At 42.9% G+C, this 17,804-nt stretch overlaps 1 protein-coding gene across 1 annotated transcript; it reads right to left on the bottom strand.

The window, feature by feature from the left end:
• Nucleotides 1–3,592: 3,592 nt before the first annotated feature.
• On the bottom strand, nucleotides 3,593–15,809 carry LOC140283134 (solute carrier organic anion transporter family member 1C1-like). The gene is made up of 16 exons (XM_072377809.1): nucleotides 15,681–15,809; nucleotides 15,343–15,455; nucleotides 13,261–13,397; nucleotides 12,358–12,499; nucleotides 11,915–12,047; nucleotides 11,698–11,816; nucleotides 10,619–10,765; nucleotides 10,387–10,485; nucleotides 9,507–9,737; nucleotides 9,260–9,424; nucleotides 8,602–8,797; nucleotides 8,361–8,526; nucleotides 7,263–7,447; nucleotides 4,771–4,835; nucleotides 4,451–4,568; nucleotides 3,593–4,356 (listed from the first exon to the last, which is right to left on the bottom strand). The coding sequence occupies exons 3-16, from the start codon at nucleotides 13,363–13,365 to the stop codon at nucleotides 3,930–3,932; spliced, it is 2,298 nt and encodes a 765-aa protein (XP_072233910.1). The 5' UTR covers nucleotides 13,366–13,397; nucleotides 15,343–15,455; nucleotides 15,681–15,809; the 3' UTR covers nucleotides 3,593–3,929.
• Nucleotides 15,810–17,804: the final 1,995 nt, after the last annotated feature.

Genomic DNA, 17,804 nt, shown 5'->3' with positions numbered 1-17,804 from the left:
CCTGTTCACATTTGCTCTCCGAAGCTCCGACACATGGGCTCAGTATGGTTTATTACTCCTGTAGTATTGAGCATAATTGAGATCAGAAGTCACCAGAAATGATTAGTACATAAGTACGCAGAGCCAAGAGATGTAATGGTGTGTGGCCTCTAATAATAACTGAGGGCATCCACATCTGCAGTGTTTACGGTGCTCGCTGGTAACAGTGGGGACGTTTCCACAGCTTTCTTTTATTTACACCTGATCATCACCAAAGGAAAGAATGAGCTTTACTTGTTTATGGGAGAACACTCACTCATAAACCTTTGTGCAGGGCATGAATTCCCTGTGGCCCGTGATGCATTCACAGACACAAATAAACGGTTAACGTCACCAACAACTACCTCTACTGGGAAAAAAATGGCAGTACAGATACGGGGTGCAGGAATACAACAGTTAGAGCTGTGTCCACATTCATGGCAGAAAGTTTACGATGCATGATGGACTCCACCACTGGTTGGAGGGATTATATATCCCATCTGGCCTGGGAACGCCTCGGTTTCCCCCAGGAGGAGCTGCAGGTGGATGTCTGGGTTTCCCTCCTGGACCTGTCGCCTTTCTGACCCGACATCAGATAAGAGGAAGATGATGGATGGATGATGGGCAGAAACAAACCAGGATAAGGCTGCTTGTTAAGGGGCAACTCTGGTATTTTTAAACCTTATTTCTGGCCTGAAATGCGTTCATCTACTCACTGAGAACAGTTTGGTGAAAGTCGGCGTCCTTCTGAAGATATTTAGATAACTGGAGATCCATATAACGGAGAGAACGGGGCTTAGAGGATGCAGCCTCTAAATAAGGCATTATCTGTCTTTATTTCACCAATACTTTAAGAAGAATGAATGAATGAACGTGTGCTATAGCTCTGTTAGCTCATAGCTGCTGTTATGTGGCTACTTGCAGCTATAGGAGAGCTAACGGAGGGATTTCTACACAGGCACTCTACTGGGACCACTTCATCCACACGCCCCCCCTGCAGCACAGTTTATTCACTCCGTGCTCTGTGACAGTCGGCTAACTTCACACAGAGTTTGCTGCTGATAGTTTTGTGCAACATGGCAGGATATTTATCAGATTTAGACAACGTGAACGAGGACTTTGAGTAAGATGGACGTTCTTACCGGAGTGAATGAGCTGTGCTGCAGGGGGGCGTGTGGATGAAGTGGTCCCAGTAGAGTGCCTGTGTAGAAATCCCTCCGTTAGCTCTCCTATAGCTGCAAGTAGCCACATAACAGCAGCTATGAGCTAACAGAGCTATAGCACACGTTCATTCATTCATTCTTCTTAAAGTGTTGGTGAAATAAAGACAGATAATGCCTTATTTAGAGGCTGCATCCTCTAAGCCCCGTTCACTCCGTTATATGGATCTCCAGTTATCTAAATATCTTCTGAAGGACGCCGACTTTCACCAAACTGTTCTCGTGAGTAGATGAACGTATTTCATGCCAGAAATAAGTTCCCCTTTAACTTAAATGAGTACAAAGTATGTGGCTCACTTGCTAGCTTGCCACCCAAATGAAGCAGCAGGGTCGCCACATATTAGTAAGTGTTCAATGTGATCTGACTGCCAGCTCTGTGGCACAGTGAGCCACATCAGACCCTTTGAGATGCTTGTAAAAATGCCATCACCAGGGAGAAAGCCAGATTTCTATGCTTGCAAATTCAACAACCTTTTACATACAGCCACTCCGAACAGACAGATAAAGTTTGCTTGTCAAAATTAGAACTGATTTAACAGCTAAAGAGTTTTTCATCTTGTTACCCTGAAGCTTCTGTACAGTCAGATTTTCCTCAGAGGTTACCTACTCAAAATCAGGGTTTATGGAATTAAGTACATTCTGATAGAGTGACCAAGGAAACCTTTACATTGTGCTGAATGTAGAAGTTTTCCGGTATTTGAGCAGAGTTGAAGGCGAGGAGCTGCAGTGCAGTGGTGACAGAGATGGGAATCAATGTGCTAAATCATTTTCATGCTACTGTACAGAAGCCTCTCCTTGTTCAAGCATTTACAATTTCCTGGAGAATACTTTACCAAGGACACATTCCCAATTACAGCTACTAAAGACGCAATGCCTCGCAGCAAGGCACTGATGTAAGAAGCTGAGACTCCTGGGATTAGGAAGGAAGCGCTTTACCGAAGAATAGCAACATGGAAGCTGAGGTCACGAGGTTCAACTGAAAGCACAGAAAGAGACAAAGGAATTCCTCGATTGATCATTTAAAGATGAATCTTCTTTCCCCAGTGGACAGACTCCTGATTTACAAACAGGGGAAGAGGTAGAACTTAAAGGAGAGATTATGTTTCTATTTTATAACCTCTAACACTGGCTTTCACCGCAGATTATGAACTGTGGTGAAGGGGATCTTTGGTAGGGATTACATTTTTCTTTCTGTGTTGTTGGAGAGTAAAATGGCCCGTAATCATATCCCCAAATGAGGAAAAACTCGGCTCTTACTGCACTGATTTTTCTCATCTACTTGCCTAAATTCTAGATACATTCCAAAATTATGTGGGACAGTAAGTTTTTGATACTTTTTAACACTGGTTTTCACACCTAAATAATGTTTAGGACATTAAAAATGACTGGTTTCAGGTGGTGTTTTGTCAGATTCTTTCTTAACAGGTCTGAAAGTGTCCAACAGAACAGAATTGTTGTTGCATTAGTTTGTAGGTCGGGGATAAATCCAGATTGATGTCAAGTATCCTCTTCTTCTGCAGCCATGCTTTTGTCACATGTGCAGAATGTGGTTTTAAATTGTTTTGATGAAAAATGCATGGATGTTCCTGAAAAGGGCTTGAAGGCAACACATAAAATTCCCAAATCTTAGATTCTCAATTGAATCCTCTGCAATTAATGCTGCCGTCACTGAAGTGTGAAATGTTCACAATATCAAGCTTGAACTGCAAAGATATTTTTGAGGTTTGAGTTGTTTTAGATGGCTGAAAAATTGCTCTTCTCAGGGTCGCATTCTGAGTAGCTGTTAGCTAACTCTGTTAGCTTTTAGCTAACTCACCTATTAGGAAATCCCCTGATTCTTTAAGCTGAGAGCGGCTTGACTCCTGTCATGAAACATGATGTAAAAGTTCACAATATCAAGCTTGAACTGATAAGAAATCTTTGAGGTTTGAGTTGTTTTAGATGGCTGAAAGATTGCTCTTCTTAGGGTCGCATTCTGAGTAGCCGTTAGCTAAAAAATGTTAGCTAACTCTGTTAGCTGTTAGCTAACTCACCTATTAGGAAATCCTCAGGAGTCAAGCTGCTCTCAGCTTAGAGAATCAGTCGTCTCAAGGTGAAACACTGACTTCTATGAGTACTCAAGAAAACAGCAGTTACATAAAAAGAAATTAATAAAATAACTTTTTTAGGGAATGATTTTGTGTTAAAGTAGACGAGCAGAGAGGCCACTTTTTCCATTGTTAACACAAAAATTAACAATGATTTACAAATGTGCCTCTTATGACTGAGGCTGTGTTCAGATTACATCTGAAAAATTAATGCAATAACAAAATTTAAAGATTTATTTATTGATAGAAAGAAAAAATATTTCTCTACGTAGCTGATTTTCACCATATTTATCACTCTAAGCATCGCACAGCGGTTACATCATAATGCAAACACAGTCACCTCAGTGCGGTGTTGGTCAATGTGCTTGTCCAGTGTAATTCACTCTGTTAAAAATCAAATAGCTACTGTGTTGTGTTTCCAAAGCTGTAGGAAATAGATTACTGAACAGTTCTATTCTGTAATGAATCGGGAGGAAAAACTGTCCACGTGGAAAATAAGTCCCTCTTGACCCTGCATTTAAATGTGACTTTTGCCCAAACTTTGTATTGAAAATGGTTTGAATCTTTGAAAACATGAGCTTGAATGGACCACCAAGTTTCTTCGCTAACTTCCTTTCTCTGACTTGTTCTTGTCAGTTGTGGGATGGTCCAGCATTTCTCTTTCCACCTGTGCAACCGTTTCCTTACAGACCATCTCCACGTTGGCTTCATGAGAAGAAGAAGAAGAAGAAGAAGTGAGCGCCTGCGTGTTATTGGTGGAGGTAAGTCCATCATCTTGGGGTGTTTTCTCTCTTCTGTCAGCCTCTCCTTCTTCCTCCAAGTCTTTCTCAACCTTTACACAAACTTTTGGGTCATGAAGCAGCTTTGGACTTTTGGAACTAGCTCCGGTCTCCTCGAAGGGCTTTAGTTCCTGTTTCGTCTCTTTTACCTGCTCTGGTCTCCGAAATTGTCGCCGGAGGAGGATGATTACAGCAATGACGAAGAAATAGGAGGTACCACTGAGACAAGTGATCAGCCCCAGGAAAATGATTCTGCAAATGGAGAAAACAAGCTGACAAAGTTCAGGGGAGAAATCTTCAAACAGAAGAAGAAGAAGTGCCTTTGATGAGGTGGTCGATGGGATACCTGTATAAATCAGAGTTGTAAAGGCGGCATGCCCCCGTCCCCCCACACTTCTTCACCGACCACTTCAAGCAAGTCGAATCAATCAGAGCTCCGAAATACACCGGTGCAGGAATTCCACCTGCAGGCAAAATATCACCAAGATATCAACTGATAGCAATGAAATGGAGATAAGTTTAGACCAAATGTGACAATTCTTATCAGAGGAAGCTTTAATTTGGGGATTTTTTTAAGTTGTACCCTCATCCAACAGCAAAAAAGTTAAAATCAAACCACCACATTGGAAGAGAAGCTCACATGCAGCTGTAAATAATAAACCTTACCAAGAGTCCGAGTTACCAAGGCCTGAATACCCAGTGCAAGGGATTTAAGCTCCGGTGAGATGCACCTGAAACAAGAAGAAATTAAGAAAGCAAACACTTAATGATTTAAAAACAAAGATTAATAATAGGTTTTCCTTTTCTTGGTAGATGGAAAGCAAGCAGAAACACGTATGATAACAGAAGAGAACATCATTGAGTCATAATAACGAAAACTGTTTCCCAATTAAATGTAGCACCTGGTTAAATTAATGTACTGGTTAATTTTACTTATTTGTATTTGGGTGCTTAGAATTGGGAATCCGGTAGATTATTCTCAGTTTTATTTTCATGGTTTGCAATAATTTAATGTAATAGAAAGTAATTAGAAGTAAGTGGACTGACCGTAACTGTCGTACACTGTTGTAAGATTTCTACTGGTTTAGAAAGGTGTCACTCAAACGAAGAGAGAAAGAGCCAATCACGCACTGATGTGTTTCAGCCAATGAGATGAGGCGTAGGGATGGTCTAGTGCGTGATGAGCGGGAAGAGGTGAGCGACTGCTAATGCAGCGATACGCCGAAGCTGTGTTATCCGTTTCTGTTCTACTGAGAAAAACAAAGTCTTTACTCGCTAAATTGAAGAGCTCGTTTGGTTATTATGTTTCCGACCCAAAACCGGAAAGTAGAGAGTTCGGAAAGGGATTTTGGTTTCCATGTGTCGCGCCGTTGGAGGAGGAGCCAAGCGGGCAGGCCAGGATGACCGCCGCCACAGGAGAGGATTTCCAGGGAAGTCCAAGACAGATTGGCTTCATTGTTCGACAGACTGCGGGAGCGAAGGTTTGGATGTTCTGTTCTGTTCGCTTCCTCCGCTTCTGATGGATTGTGAGGATGGTGGTTGTCTCCTAGATATGCAAATGAGCTCCAACAGCGCTAAAGTGTATGGTTCCATAACCTGAATAACATAAAATCCCGGGTTTAATCTATTTTAATTTCCTTCTGTTTGAGTGGTTGAATAAACCTATGATGTTATTTGATTATATTTCCATGGCTGATGCTATTCAGGTGTCAGTTACAAAGTACATTATGGTGGTAAAACTCTAGATAGAAGTGATAAGTGACTATATGTGCATTTGAGTTCATTTTGCTCACACTAAGCGTGCAGTATATTAAGAACAAAGTTCTCTTAATGAATCAGACCTTTCGTAATCCGAGGCTGAATCTTATACACATGTGAATGTTAAGTAGACCTCTTAGCAATTCTTCTGCCATACTATAGTGGTTCAGGTGTAAGACTTAATGTAAGCTGCACTGGATGGGATGGATGGATGGATGACTGGGAGTTCGGGTACCAGATTCGCTTTATGAGCTATTCAATCCCTGTTTAACCAAAGTAAGACCTGTTTTTAGAGTGTTGGACTCCATCAGTGCTGCCCCTCGTCACCCATCCTGTTTGTGGTTTTCATGGACAGGATCTGGAGGTGTAGTCGAGGAGAGGATGGTTTGAGAACCTCAAGGTTACATCTCTGCTGTTTGCAGTTGATGTGGTTCTGTTGACCTTCAGTTCACAGCTGAGTGTGAAGCAGCCGGGATGAAAGTCGGCTCCTCCAGATCTGAGGCCGTGGTTCTGAACCTCCGGGTCGGGATGAGTCTCTGCCTCAGCTGGAGCAGTTTCAGCATCTCTGGATCATCAGAGATGGACAGACGGATCGGGGCTTCGTCAGCAGTAATGAGGGCGCTGCTCCGGTCCGTTTGGTGAAGCTGAGCCGGAAGGAGAAGCTTTCAGGTTCCTGCTCCATCTTTGTTCCAAACCTCACCTGAGCTCACAGATCTGGGTTCTGACCCAAAGAATGAGGAGCTGGATACAAGCGGCTGAAATGAGTTCCTTCAGAGGGGGGCGGGGCTCAGCCTTTGAGATGGGGGGAGGAGCTCCACCATCCGGGGGGGAGGAGCTCCACCATCCGGGGGGAGGAGCTCTATCATCCGGATGGAGCTCGGAGTAGAGCCGCTGCTCCTCCACATAGAAAGGAGTCAGCTGAAGTGGTTCCTCTGGTTAGGATGCCTCCTGGGAGGAGGCCCCGGGTCAGAACCAGAACCCACTGGAGGGATTATATATCCCATCTGACCTGGGAACACCTCAGGATCCCCCAGGAGAAGCTGGGGAGTGTTGCTGAGGAGAGAGATGGATGGTTTCTCCTGGATCCGTTGCCTCGGATAGATGGAAGATGATGGATGGAATTCATTGGAAGTATGGTGAAGAAAATTTGTCCTGCTGAGTTATTTGCTGCAACATTTCCTACAAAATCAGAATTCATGTGGGAGGTCTGACTTCTTTAAAAATTGGTCTTTTCCCCTCACTTTCATGCCCCCCATTTTGACACGTTGTTAGTGTAAGTTTTGTCTAACTTTTTCTTTGAATGTGTAGAATTCTATGTCAAGGTAGCAGACCAATGGGAGCCTATCACACACCATTACAATGCAATACAGTCACATTTCGCAGGGTAAGGTTGCACATACCGTATGATGACCATGTAGCCCGGCGTGGCTCCCAAAGAGTTGATGAAGGAGCTGAGAACGGACACAGCCATGTAGGAGGTGAAACTGCGGCTGCAGTCCTTGGCATGAGGGCACTGCCCCAGCCTCACTGACGTGGTGCTGCCTGCTGGAAACGAGGTGGACACACAGCTGCAGTTGTGGAAGACCTAGGAAAAGAGACTATACTGAAATCTAGGGACGCACCAAAATGAAAATTTGTGGCCGAACAAAAATCAAACGCTCGGCCGAAGACTTTCATAGAAATTAGATGTTTATTAAATATTCTGACATTTGAATATTCCAGTAGTTTCACATTTCTATTAGCCCCAGTTCAGAAATATCTACTCTGTCGGCCTTCAAACAAAACCTGCATTCGAAGTGCTTTCCTAAAACAACCAAAGTGCATAAAAGTGGATAAACCCACAACAAATGAATTATTGTCCTTTTGGCACAAGTCTGCTTAGTCACAGCAGGCTAATAATGCCAACAGAAGGCTCAGGGAAATCCCAATAAGTGTGTGGTAACCTCATACACTATCCAGGCCTGTGTTTTTCGGGGTGTTTGGCTTTGAAATGATTCATTAAAGCAGGAGTGCCAAAGGTCTTTGCAGAGGAACCTCCTCTAGATACTTTGGTTAAACACTCTTTTCTCGCCCTCCGACACTTTAAACTATCTCCACACTACCGACGTCTTTGTTTTACCGTGTCACTGCACGTTGTTTGACTGCATCATTAAAACCCGGCGCTAGTAGCCTATTCGGCCTTGCTATAAGGTTAATATATGTACATATAATTTATGTATTCGGCCTTATTTTTCACTCATTCCACCGAATAGCGAAAGGGGCTTTTTTTTTTTTGCAATATTCGGCCGAATATATAACCGAATATATTCGGTCCCTACTGAAATCTTCATGTGGAATCGGCAAGAAATGATATCCATAATCATGTATTCTGAAGAAATTAGGCATGTATTTCATAATATTTGCTTTTTAAGCAGAGAACACTGAGCATGGAACAAATATAAAGGTATTAACTGTGTATTCGGGTCAGCTGTGAATACTGTAGGTTTGTGTGATCCTACTGTGTTTTTGCCTTGTCCGCTGGAGCTGAGGCAGCCGGCCATACAAGGGGAAACGTAGGTGATGCCGCTGTCTGAGCAGACAGGATCCCATTCCTCCGCTGAACACGAGCAGTCTCTGTTACAGTCTGAGAAGAGCGTCTTTCCATCGTATGAAATGCTCCGTGTCCTGCAGAGGATGGATGGATGGGTTAGATTCCATCGGACGGTAAAGGAAAGTAAAGCATTCTGGTTCTGCACGGACCCATTGTATGACACCGTGAGCCCAGCCACAGGTATGTTATCACACTTGGTGCCAAACTGCAGCAGTAAGAGGAGGTACCCCAGAAAGGATGTGGCGAAGGAGAGCTGAGCTCCTGACACCACACTCAGCTTGTACCTCCTCATCAGGAGTCCCCCCAGGAAGATCCCGACTGCCACTGCCGGCAGGTTCACCACACCTGGAAGAAAAACACCAGAAAGTCTCTACAGTGTCATCATATTGGTTCCTCCATGGGATAAGCTCTGAATGAAGAGCTGTTATACATCTAAATTACATTTGTGGGGTCCCCTCCCACTATTTATCGTCTGCTAGCACCCAAAAGTACCTCCTATTCCTACAAGGTGACTGACCCCATGATCTCTCTAAGACTCAGCCAACAATATCTCAGTGTAAAGGTGTTTCTCTCTCTGTCCAAGGCTTAAAGTAACCAGGATGACAGGATTTATGACAGTTATCCGTCTCTAAAAAAAAAACTAAACTCCAACTAGCGTATTCCTAAAAAGCCTCACTTTCAATGACGTTCTATTGTGAATAAAATGCTGATCTTTGACATTTGCAAGTCAGTGCATCCTGTTTTTTAGAGATTTGTTTCCTTTCCCCAACATTAGTTTGACCACGTGATGCATTAAAGTGTTTTAACCTATGAGGAAATTAGCTCTTGACGCAGACTGTCCAAACTGCTGCTCCATGTATTTGGCTTTGAAGGTGAACAGGCCAATGAAGGAGTTGAACTTCAGGATGCTCCCACAAAGAAGCAGGAAGTAAGCAGGAGTTCCCAACAGGCGCTTCAGTGATGGAAGGAACTCTGAAAGGATATCCAGTAAAAACACAATTGAATTGCATAAACCGGCACACGTACACACAGAGGAGCGTTGCTTCTCCTTTACCTTTTGCAATTTCAGTCAGCTTAAGGCTGTGGTTGCTGTTGAACGTATCCCCCTCCCCGTCTGGGGTCACATGGGCGGGAGTCTTGCCCTCCTCACCGTCCTGCTTGGGCAGCGAACGAGGCAGGAACCAAAAGGGAATGCTGGAGATGAGCAGGAGGCCAGAGGACACCAGGAAACCCAACCACCAGGCGCCCACCCATCGGGCATCTTTAGAAGTGATGGTCACGCTTTCTGCATTATGAAAGAGTTCTCAAATGAGTCTTTTTCACGTGAAGTGACCATAAGCCACAGCAGATCTTCCTGGGCTGAACAGTCTGTGGGCATAAATGCTAGGGTGCCTGATGTTGGACCACCTCAAATCCAACTCCACCCACCTCAGATCCGAGTGGTTAGGGTCAGGCGGACTTGAGTGGTCCGTCTCCAGCTTTGAGAGGACCTTCAGTAAAGTGGCTTAAACATGGGTTCCATATGAGATAAAATGACCCATTTGGTCTATGATCATGTATTTATCTACACAAATTAATAATTGATTTGGATAATTTCTCACGGATACTCCAGAACGTCCCCGTTAACCTTTTGAGACGAGTGTTGTGCCTGTTTTTGTGCTGGCGTCTCGGACCTTTCGCCCTGTGAGCAGCAGGCCTGGTTTAAATGAGGCTTCCTGGGTCCACGCCGTTAAAAATGTGAGATTCTTGCCAAATAGACTTTGTCAGAAGCCAAATTCTTTTAAAGAAGTCAAATTGTGCCCAACTGTTTTCAGGAAATTCACGGGAAAGTGCAAAAAATGCCAACTTTGGTTTGGTAAAGCTCAGTTAAACCATCATAAGAAGCCTCTTCAGGGACATTATATTTCATATTGAGTGAAGCACAGAGCACTCACCCATGTCTACATATCCTATGTCGACATATAGTTTGGCACAGTAGGAGCCCAGCAGAAATCCAAACATGGGGCCCAGGAGCGTAATGGTCTGCAGACAAGCTGCCACATCAATCAAAAGGGTTAATATTTTACATGAAGATATGTGGAATATACCAGGAAACGCCTTGTTGATGTCACAGAAAGCTTCTGAGGAAACTCTTCTCAGAGGATTACACGAATTATGTTATCCTACCGATGTAGAAGGGCGAGTTTTCAGCTTTAGCAAAGTCGTCGATGTAGGAGATGCCCAAAGGCGTGACGGGAGTTTCTCCGATCCCCCTCAAAGCGTTGCCCAGGAACACGTAGATCCACATGTGTGAGCTGGACTCTCTCACACAGGCTGCAAAAGGACACACTGAGAAGTAATGATGCTGCAAAGCACCACAGGAACGTTCCCAGTCTGTTTGTAGCTATCTTAGCCTTTCAATGAGACTGAAAAACTGAAAAACACCACTTAGGTTTATTTGAATAGAAAAATGTTGCTTTTAATTTCCATGACAATGTCTGCGAAACCTCGGATCAGATGCAGGAAGAAGCTGTGGAGTTGATTCCTTTAACATCTCAAAAATCGCTGCCTTTCAATAAGACTGTCTGCTATAGTTTGTTCTGAGGTTTATCGGTTATTTGGCTTCTTTCAGAGTACTGAACAGTTCAATAGGTGACTTTTCACCCCATATAACCACTGGAGTACACTTCATTTGCTGTATTTTTGCATAACCCAAGCCCAAATATGTGAGATAACCATCAATTGTGTCATGATGATGTTCTGCAGTCATGGGTTGAGTGGAAACAAAGGGATACTTGAGCTAATTTACGCTATAGGAATAATCCATTCATGTTCAGATGTTGTTTATTATGTTTATGCATTTAGGAGACACTTTTATCCAAAGCGACTTACAGGTAGGCAGATGGGGTAAGGTAAGGTAAGGGGGCCTTGCCTAAGGACCCCTACTGGAGGTAATACCTTTCATGCAGGGGATTTGAACCCAGGTCTCCCACATGAATGGTGGCAATCTTATCACTACACTATCCAGTCCACTACGTATTACAAGTTGTAAATCAGGGAATCGCCAAAGTCAGGATTCAACTGTCGGATGAAATTCATACAAATGTTTCAGGGAGTATAGGATGATTCACCAGCCACAGCAGCTCTTCCTCGGCTGTGAAGCTGGTAAGAAATGAATATTTCCTGACACCTGAAGGTGAAACTTTGAGATCAGAAAATGCTTTTGATGACATGGAGGGTTTGACCCCAGCATGAACCTTTCATACCTCCGGTGTCCTCCACAGAAGGCTCTATCTGAACGTCTGGTATTTTCTGAGGGTCGACACAAGCAGCAATGCTCACGCTGCTGTTCTGGAAGGCCTGAATAACCGTGTCATACGTATAGCTGTGAAACCAAGCCACAAAGACACAGTCAATCAGACAGAATCTGCACCATTTGCTTCAGAATTTGGCCGAATCGTCGTTGTGTTTGGAGATGTTCACCGTCCCATGCAGAAGTGGGTCAAGCCGGTGAGGAAAGCCCCGACAGACATGAGGAAACATCCCACAGCGATGAGTCTGGGTCGATGGAGCTTAGCCCCAAAATGGCTGACCACGGCCAGAAAAAGCAGGTTGCCTACCTCCGAGAAAGCAAAAAGTGAATTAAGAAAAGCAGGAGCTAAGTTTAAGCACAGAGAAACTAAAACTAAAACGGTTCCAGTGGACCCAAACTGTGGAGGTCTGTGATCTGAACGTAACTCATGAGGTTTCTACACAGAAGAAAGAAGAAAAGGACCAAGAAGAAGCCGTTAAAGAATAACTACGGCGTGCTTGTACACTGGGACAAGGATGTTAATCCAATGAGATGGTTTTATCAAGCTAAGGCTGAAGTGTGCATGGATCCATCAACCACAAAAGTTTAAGGTTACATAAGTGGAAAATACTACCCATCTCAAAGCTGCCATCTATGAGTCCAATTTGCGAGCTGGAGAGGTCAAAACGTCTCTCAATCTGAGTGATGGAGCTCTTCATGTAGGTCCCTGTGAGGGCTTTGGAGAAGTAGGCGAAGGAAAGCGCCACAATAAAGAGCTAGAAGACACAGAGGGGAACATGATCGATCCGTCATCCAGTTATTATCTTACACTGTAAGTCCACTTTGATAGAAATCAGCTCAGCCAATGAGTGTTTTTTTACAACTCTGACTAAATGCTCTGCAGCTTCACACTGTGTCGGATCATCGAGGTTCGTATTTCTCAGCCTAATCCCCATCAGGGATTATTATCCCATGAGTTTTATTGCTCTTTCATCTGCAGCTGCAGAGGCTTTGAGACTTAAACAAGATTTCCCTGGAAAATATGAATCTGTGCAACAATAAAGGTGTTCGATGAATTCAACTTATCAATTATCCAGGAGTATCCAGGAGGTCTGACATGCTTATTCAGAGTAGAATTATTTCTTTTCTTGATTCTACAGACTGAATGTTGCACAGTTGACCAAAAACAGATGTGAGTCTCACATTTTAAGTGTTTATACATCCCATATCTACGCCACTTTAGCTCTTAAAGGGCTCAGGTTGCTCAATCGTTCACACTTATCGGCAGAAAAGAGTCACATAAACCTAAACCTGCAACTAAGACAACAATAAGATAAAGTAGAAGGCAGCTGTGGAAAATAGTCAGGAAAAAGTTTAAAGTTATGGTGCTAAAAATGGCAACACCACGCTGCTTTTTAGGCTTTTAACTGGTGTTTTTATCCTGTGCAATTTAGGCTGAGTGCATCGGCAGAATGCCCCACAAAAACAAGATTAGCTAAACCATCAGAGAAGTGCTGGCGACAGACGGCTTGAGTACTTTGAGAGTGGACGGGCCCGGGCGTTTTCTGCTCTGCTGCTCGGTGGGGTCACACAGAGCCTGCTGGCTGGTCATCTGGCTGCTGTCCATCATCACTTCTTCCATCTTTCACTCAGTGTCTACCTGCTCTCAGTGCACTGCAATGCATGAGAAAAAAGTGTTTGAATTAACTGATACCTAAGAATTAAAAGCATTGTAGTTAGGAAAGGGCTTCACTTTCCTCTGACAGGTATTCACAGTAAACTGGTACTTCCCACTTGTTTTCAATTGTGTGAACATCTGTGTTGTGCCAACACATAGAAAAACTGTTCCTCTTTGGTACTTAATGCATGCCAAACAGGCATGGCTCAAGCTTGCTACCAAGCTCCCGGTCAAGCGGGACATCATTAGCTCTGGGAGCACCTGGCTAAAGTCAGGAACTGGGCTAGCCAAGGAGCTAACAGAGGCAATTCTGCATGTCAACCGGAAGCAGAGTAACTCTGGAAGCTACTAGCTCCAGGAGCACTGTGTTAGATAGGTGTGGGAACAGGGCTAGCTCCTGGAGCTAGCACCTTCTTAGTGAGCTTCTGTTGGCTAGCACAGCTCTCTGCTTTTAGCAGCTCTAAGTTAGCCTAGTTACTCTAGCTAGCACCTACTTAGTGAGCTACTAGTTAGCTAGCACAGCTTGCTGCTTTTAGCAGCTCTAAGTTAGCCTAGCTACTCGAGCTAGCACCTTCTTAGTGAGCTTCTGGTTAGCTAGCACAGCTCACTGCTTTTAGCAGCTCTAAGTTAGCCTAGCTACTCTAGCTAGCACCTCCTTAGTGAGCTTCTGGTTAGCTAGCACAGCTCACTGCTTTTAGCAGGTCTAAATTAGCCTAGCTACTCGAGCTAGCAGCTCCTAGATTACTGAAAACATAAAAACTTATTAGGTTACCATTTTCTTGAGAAACTGTTTCAGAATTTAAATGATCTTTTTTACTTTATTGAACCTTTATTGATTCACATTGGATGTACAAACATTGGGTTTAGTTGGGCGCCAGTGGTAGAATTCACTTATACCAGAAAAGATGTGTTGGGGCCAGATTATCATCTTCATGTATTCCTACTGAATGAATGAAGGAGAAGATTTTGTCGTATCATGAGCAAAAACTTCAAAATATATAATCTGGAAGCACATGGGTGGGTTTTAGGAGAATTTATAACTGCTGAAATGGGATTTTAATGTTGCCATTAAAGCAGGTGGCTAAAAATATAAGTGCAGGTCAAATAATGACAACAGCTCAGGTATTAAGCCGACTTTAACCACATCTCTGGAGTTAACAAATGAAGTTAAGATAAAGATTAAAGCTCAGATGTATGCATTAATTAGAGAGTATCATTTTAGGCATTATTTTACAGGCAGTTTATCTTGTACTCACTTTTTATTGTTTATTGAATGCTTTGCTTGCATTTAGTAAGCTAACAACACATATTTCTTTCTAATTGTGGCTTCATCCTCGTGGTATACTGGGAGTTTGCAGATAGTTATGTGCTTATGTTCAGTTTGGTGCTGATAACCCAGTGCTGCTACATCTTGTTTCTATAAATAGCTGAAGATCTATTAGTTGATTAACATTAAAGGGCTGCATTGGGATTCCCACAGGACCCAACACAAATCCAGTGGGAGTGTTGAAAAGGTCAAAAATCCATAAGAAGTGGTATTAAAAGAGAGTTTCTGTGCATTACCTTTTTTTTGTTTTTTGTCTTGTGAGAAAAAAAAAACATCTGATGCTAAATTGAAGACTCAGTTTGTGAGTTATTATTCGTTTACAGCAGCAAACGTGTTTTATATTATTTATATATATATTATAATATATTTAATCTGTATATAAAGTGCACACATGTTTAAAATGTGTCCAAATCATGATTATCAGTAATCTCTTGTATAATCATGCATCAGAACTGGCAGTTTTGGCTGGTTTAAAGTCATTTCAAACAGAAAAAACATTCATAGACTTATTTAGATTATTTACACTTTTGTAATTCCGCTGTATCTGAATATTTCCTGCAGGCTGAAGCCAGTCCTTTCGGTGCGGGCTTGTCTGTCTGAGAAATGAACGGTACCTGGTCAAACTCTGCAAGCCTCCTCTCAGGTGAGCACACATCAAGTGATTCAGTCCATATCGATAGAATCTGACAACTCCGACTCCAGCTGTCAGCTTGAAAGTCTGTGGAAACTTGACAGAAAGTTAGTATGATTTTCATCTCTATCGCTCCATTAATCCCCCTGAGGTTCAGACTCGCTAATACCCCCCCACCCACAGGGCAGTCTGTGATGTATGATTCATTTGTGGCCAGCAAGTCATGGCCCTGCCGGTAGGAATTTATAGAGATTTTAGTATGTTACACTCCTTGAAAAATCTCTAGTGCAAAGCAGCCAGTGATGAAGTTTGATAAAATACCTAATGGCTCTCCAAGGCCGGGATGATTGATGGATCTTCTCGCTTCTTCTTCCTAATCGGCACCTTTTTAAGCTGCCATGTGTCTCTCTGACAGAGAGGAGACAGCCCTGCTCTCCCCGAGCTCCGATTCTCCCGAATGAGGGCAGAGAGCTTTTAGTTGGAACCAGCGGACAAAAGGCCCCACACATTTCTATTCCACCCACATACCAGCCAGTCCAGGAGCGGACAGCAACAAGGGAAAGGTGGGGGTATGTTGGCTGTTTGTGTGAGTCTGGGGCGGGTTCAGATTAGCAACGACAAACCGATCCCTTTGGATTTATAGGTGCTGTTACACAAGTTAATTAAAGTTTGTGCATGTTGGGGGAAAGAAGGAGCATTTTACACATGGACTGGTGCTGAGTTGGTGAAGAAGGTGGAGGAAAGCATCTCATAACTGTGCCAGGAAACGCTCTGTTAGTCAGTCTGAGTGCAGGGGAGGGATGTGGGGAGGAGACCGAGAGAGTACAGGGCAGGCAGGAGGGGACACAATCAGCTTTGCCCACTTACAGATTCCAAGGATTATGATCATGAGCCTTCACATTCCTGCACAGCAACAGCGAAGGAAGTGTTCAGCTCTTTCTCAAAAACAATCCACTTTATTACGTTTCAGATGCACTCACAGAGGAATCTCATGAGCCCAGAGGCAGCTTTACCTGCTGCAGAAACTGTAAATACTAATATTTCTGGACTGAAGACACTTTTCATAGTTTTCCTTTTTGCTTTGGTGAGTTGGACTTGAAGTAGTGAGAGAACTGATGTCCCCAACAGTGCTTTTATCCTGATCTTTTCTTGTGTACAGCACCATCTTCTGGTGAAATTAACCAGTGAAAACCTACACAGGACAGGGTTATGGTGTCTCTCCTGAGAGGGGAGCACTGGGAGTCATGCTGCCTGCTTTCCACGACCAAATCTGACCAATACTGACCGAACACATCCTCATCGCTGGGGTCTGATTGGTTTAGGACGGGATCAAACCCAAAAAGGCCAAGAGCCTTAAAGGAGGAGCCTTGTTTTGTGCTTCTGTCCCTGTTTTCCACCTTGTTCTCCTTGAAGTTCGAGCAACTTCCTCAGCTGGCAGATGCACGTTCTTTAGTAACCTGGCCAGGCTTTCCTTAATAAGTCAGCTGCCTGTCTTTTGTCTTTAGTAAAAGAAACATTATTAAACAGATTGTGGCAGATAAAAACGCACTCGCAGGCAGCTTTCCTTCACGATAAAGGAGGTTAACTGTCGTTAACATATATGGCTCAGGTTCAAATGTCACTTCTGGCCCAATAGAGGAAAGGAAAACATTGTTTGTAAAAGCAGAATATAACGATAGTAGAGTCAATGTTTAGTCACAGATTATGCAATGACAACCTTCAACTTAAGGTTGTGTGGACTGATATATCGATTCTTATGTGCAAAGAGACCAAAGAAATTAAGTAGAAGGTCCCAGATTTACTCAGAAAACAATGAGCTGTATTAACCTGGAATTATCCGCATGCATCTGATTGGTTAAAACTGACGTGATCACGTGGCTCCATATGTTGATATTTCTCTCAATTACTTGTAAACCGTTTAGATTAGACCAGCCAAATGGTTTTCATAAGCCTTTATAAAACTAGATGATTCCACTCTTAATATTAAAAGACATTATTCAAAATATCTGTTTGCAGGGCAGAGGTGAATGCAGCCACTGACGCCAACCTTAGGGTTAAAAACGGCTAAAACAACAAAGAAAAAGTTTAAAAATCGATAAGAAACTTTTATTTTTTGCCTGCATTGTTTTACAGAAGTATTATATATATTATTATATATTATAATATCATTGTTCACATGCAAAGAATGATTTACAGATAGTATAAATGCTGTTCTTATTGTACTTTAACTAATTTTTTATTATCTATTTATCATTCAAACCTGAAACCTGGGATCTCTTAAAAATTTGTTTAACCTCTCAATCTGTTATGAAATAGTTTCTTTTTGTTGTAACTAACAAAACGGATCAATTGGACGCATTTCAACACTTAAACTAGCTAAATATTGTGATATAATTAGTTCAGGAGTTGCTTGGAAACTGTTTCCACTCTGTTGTAACAGGTTTT

This window comes from Leuresthes tenuis, unplaced genomic scaffold (genome assembly GCF_036924035.1).
Source record: "Leuresthes tenuis unplaced genomic scaffold, fLeuTen1.0.hap1 SCAF_23, whole genome shotgun sequence".
In the NCBI taxonomy this organism is placed as follows: Eukaryota; Metazoa; Chordata; class Actinopteri; order Atheriniformes; family Atherinopsidae; genus Leuresthes; species Leuresthes tenuis.
Note: the sequence above shows the minus strand (reverse complement) of the source record. Positions and strands in the feature narration are given on the sequence as shown.

Coding starts and splice junctions, on each gene's coding strand:
- LOC140283134 (XM_072377809.1), bottom strand. CDS start 13,365: ATGGAAGAAGTGATGATGGACAGCAGCCAGATGACCAGCCAGCAGGCT. Junction 10,766..11,697: donor TTCTGTGGAGGACACCGGAG/GTATGAAAGGTT, acceptor GTCCTTTTGCAG/CCTGTGTGAGAGAGTCCAGC. Junction 7,448..8,360: donor GCGGACAAGGCAAAAACACA/GTAGGATCACAC, acceptor CTCTTTTCCTAG/GTCTTCCACAACTGCAGCTG.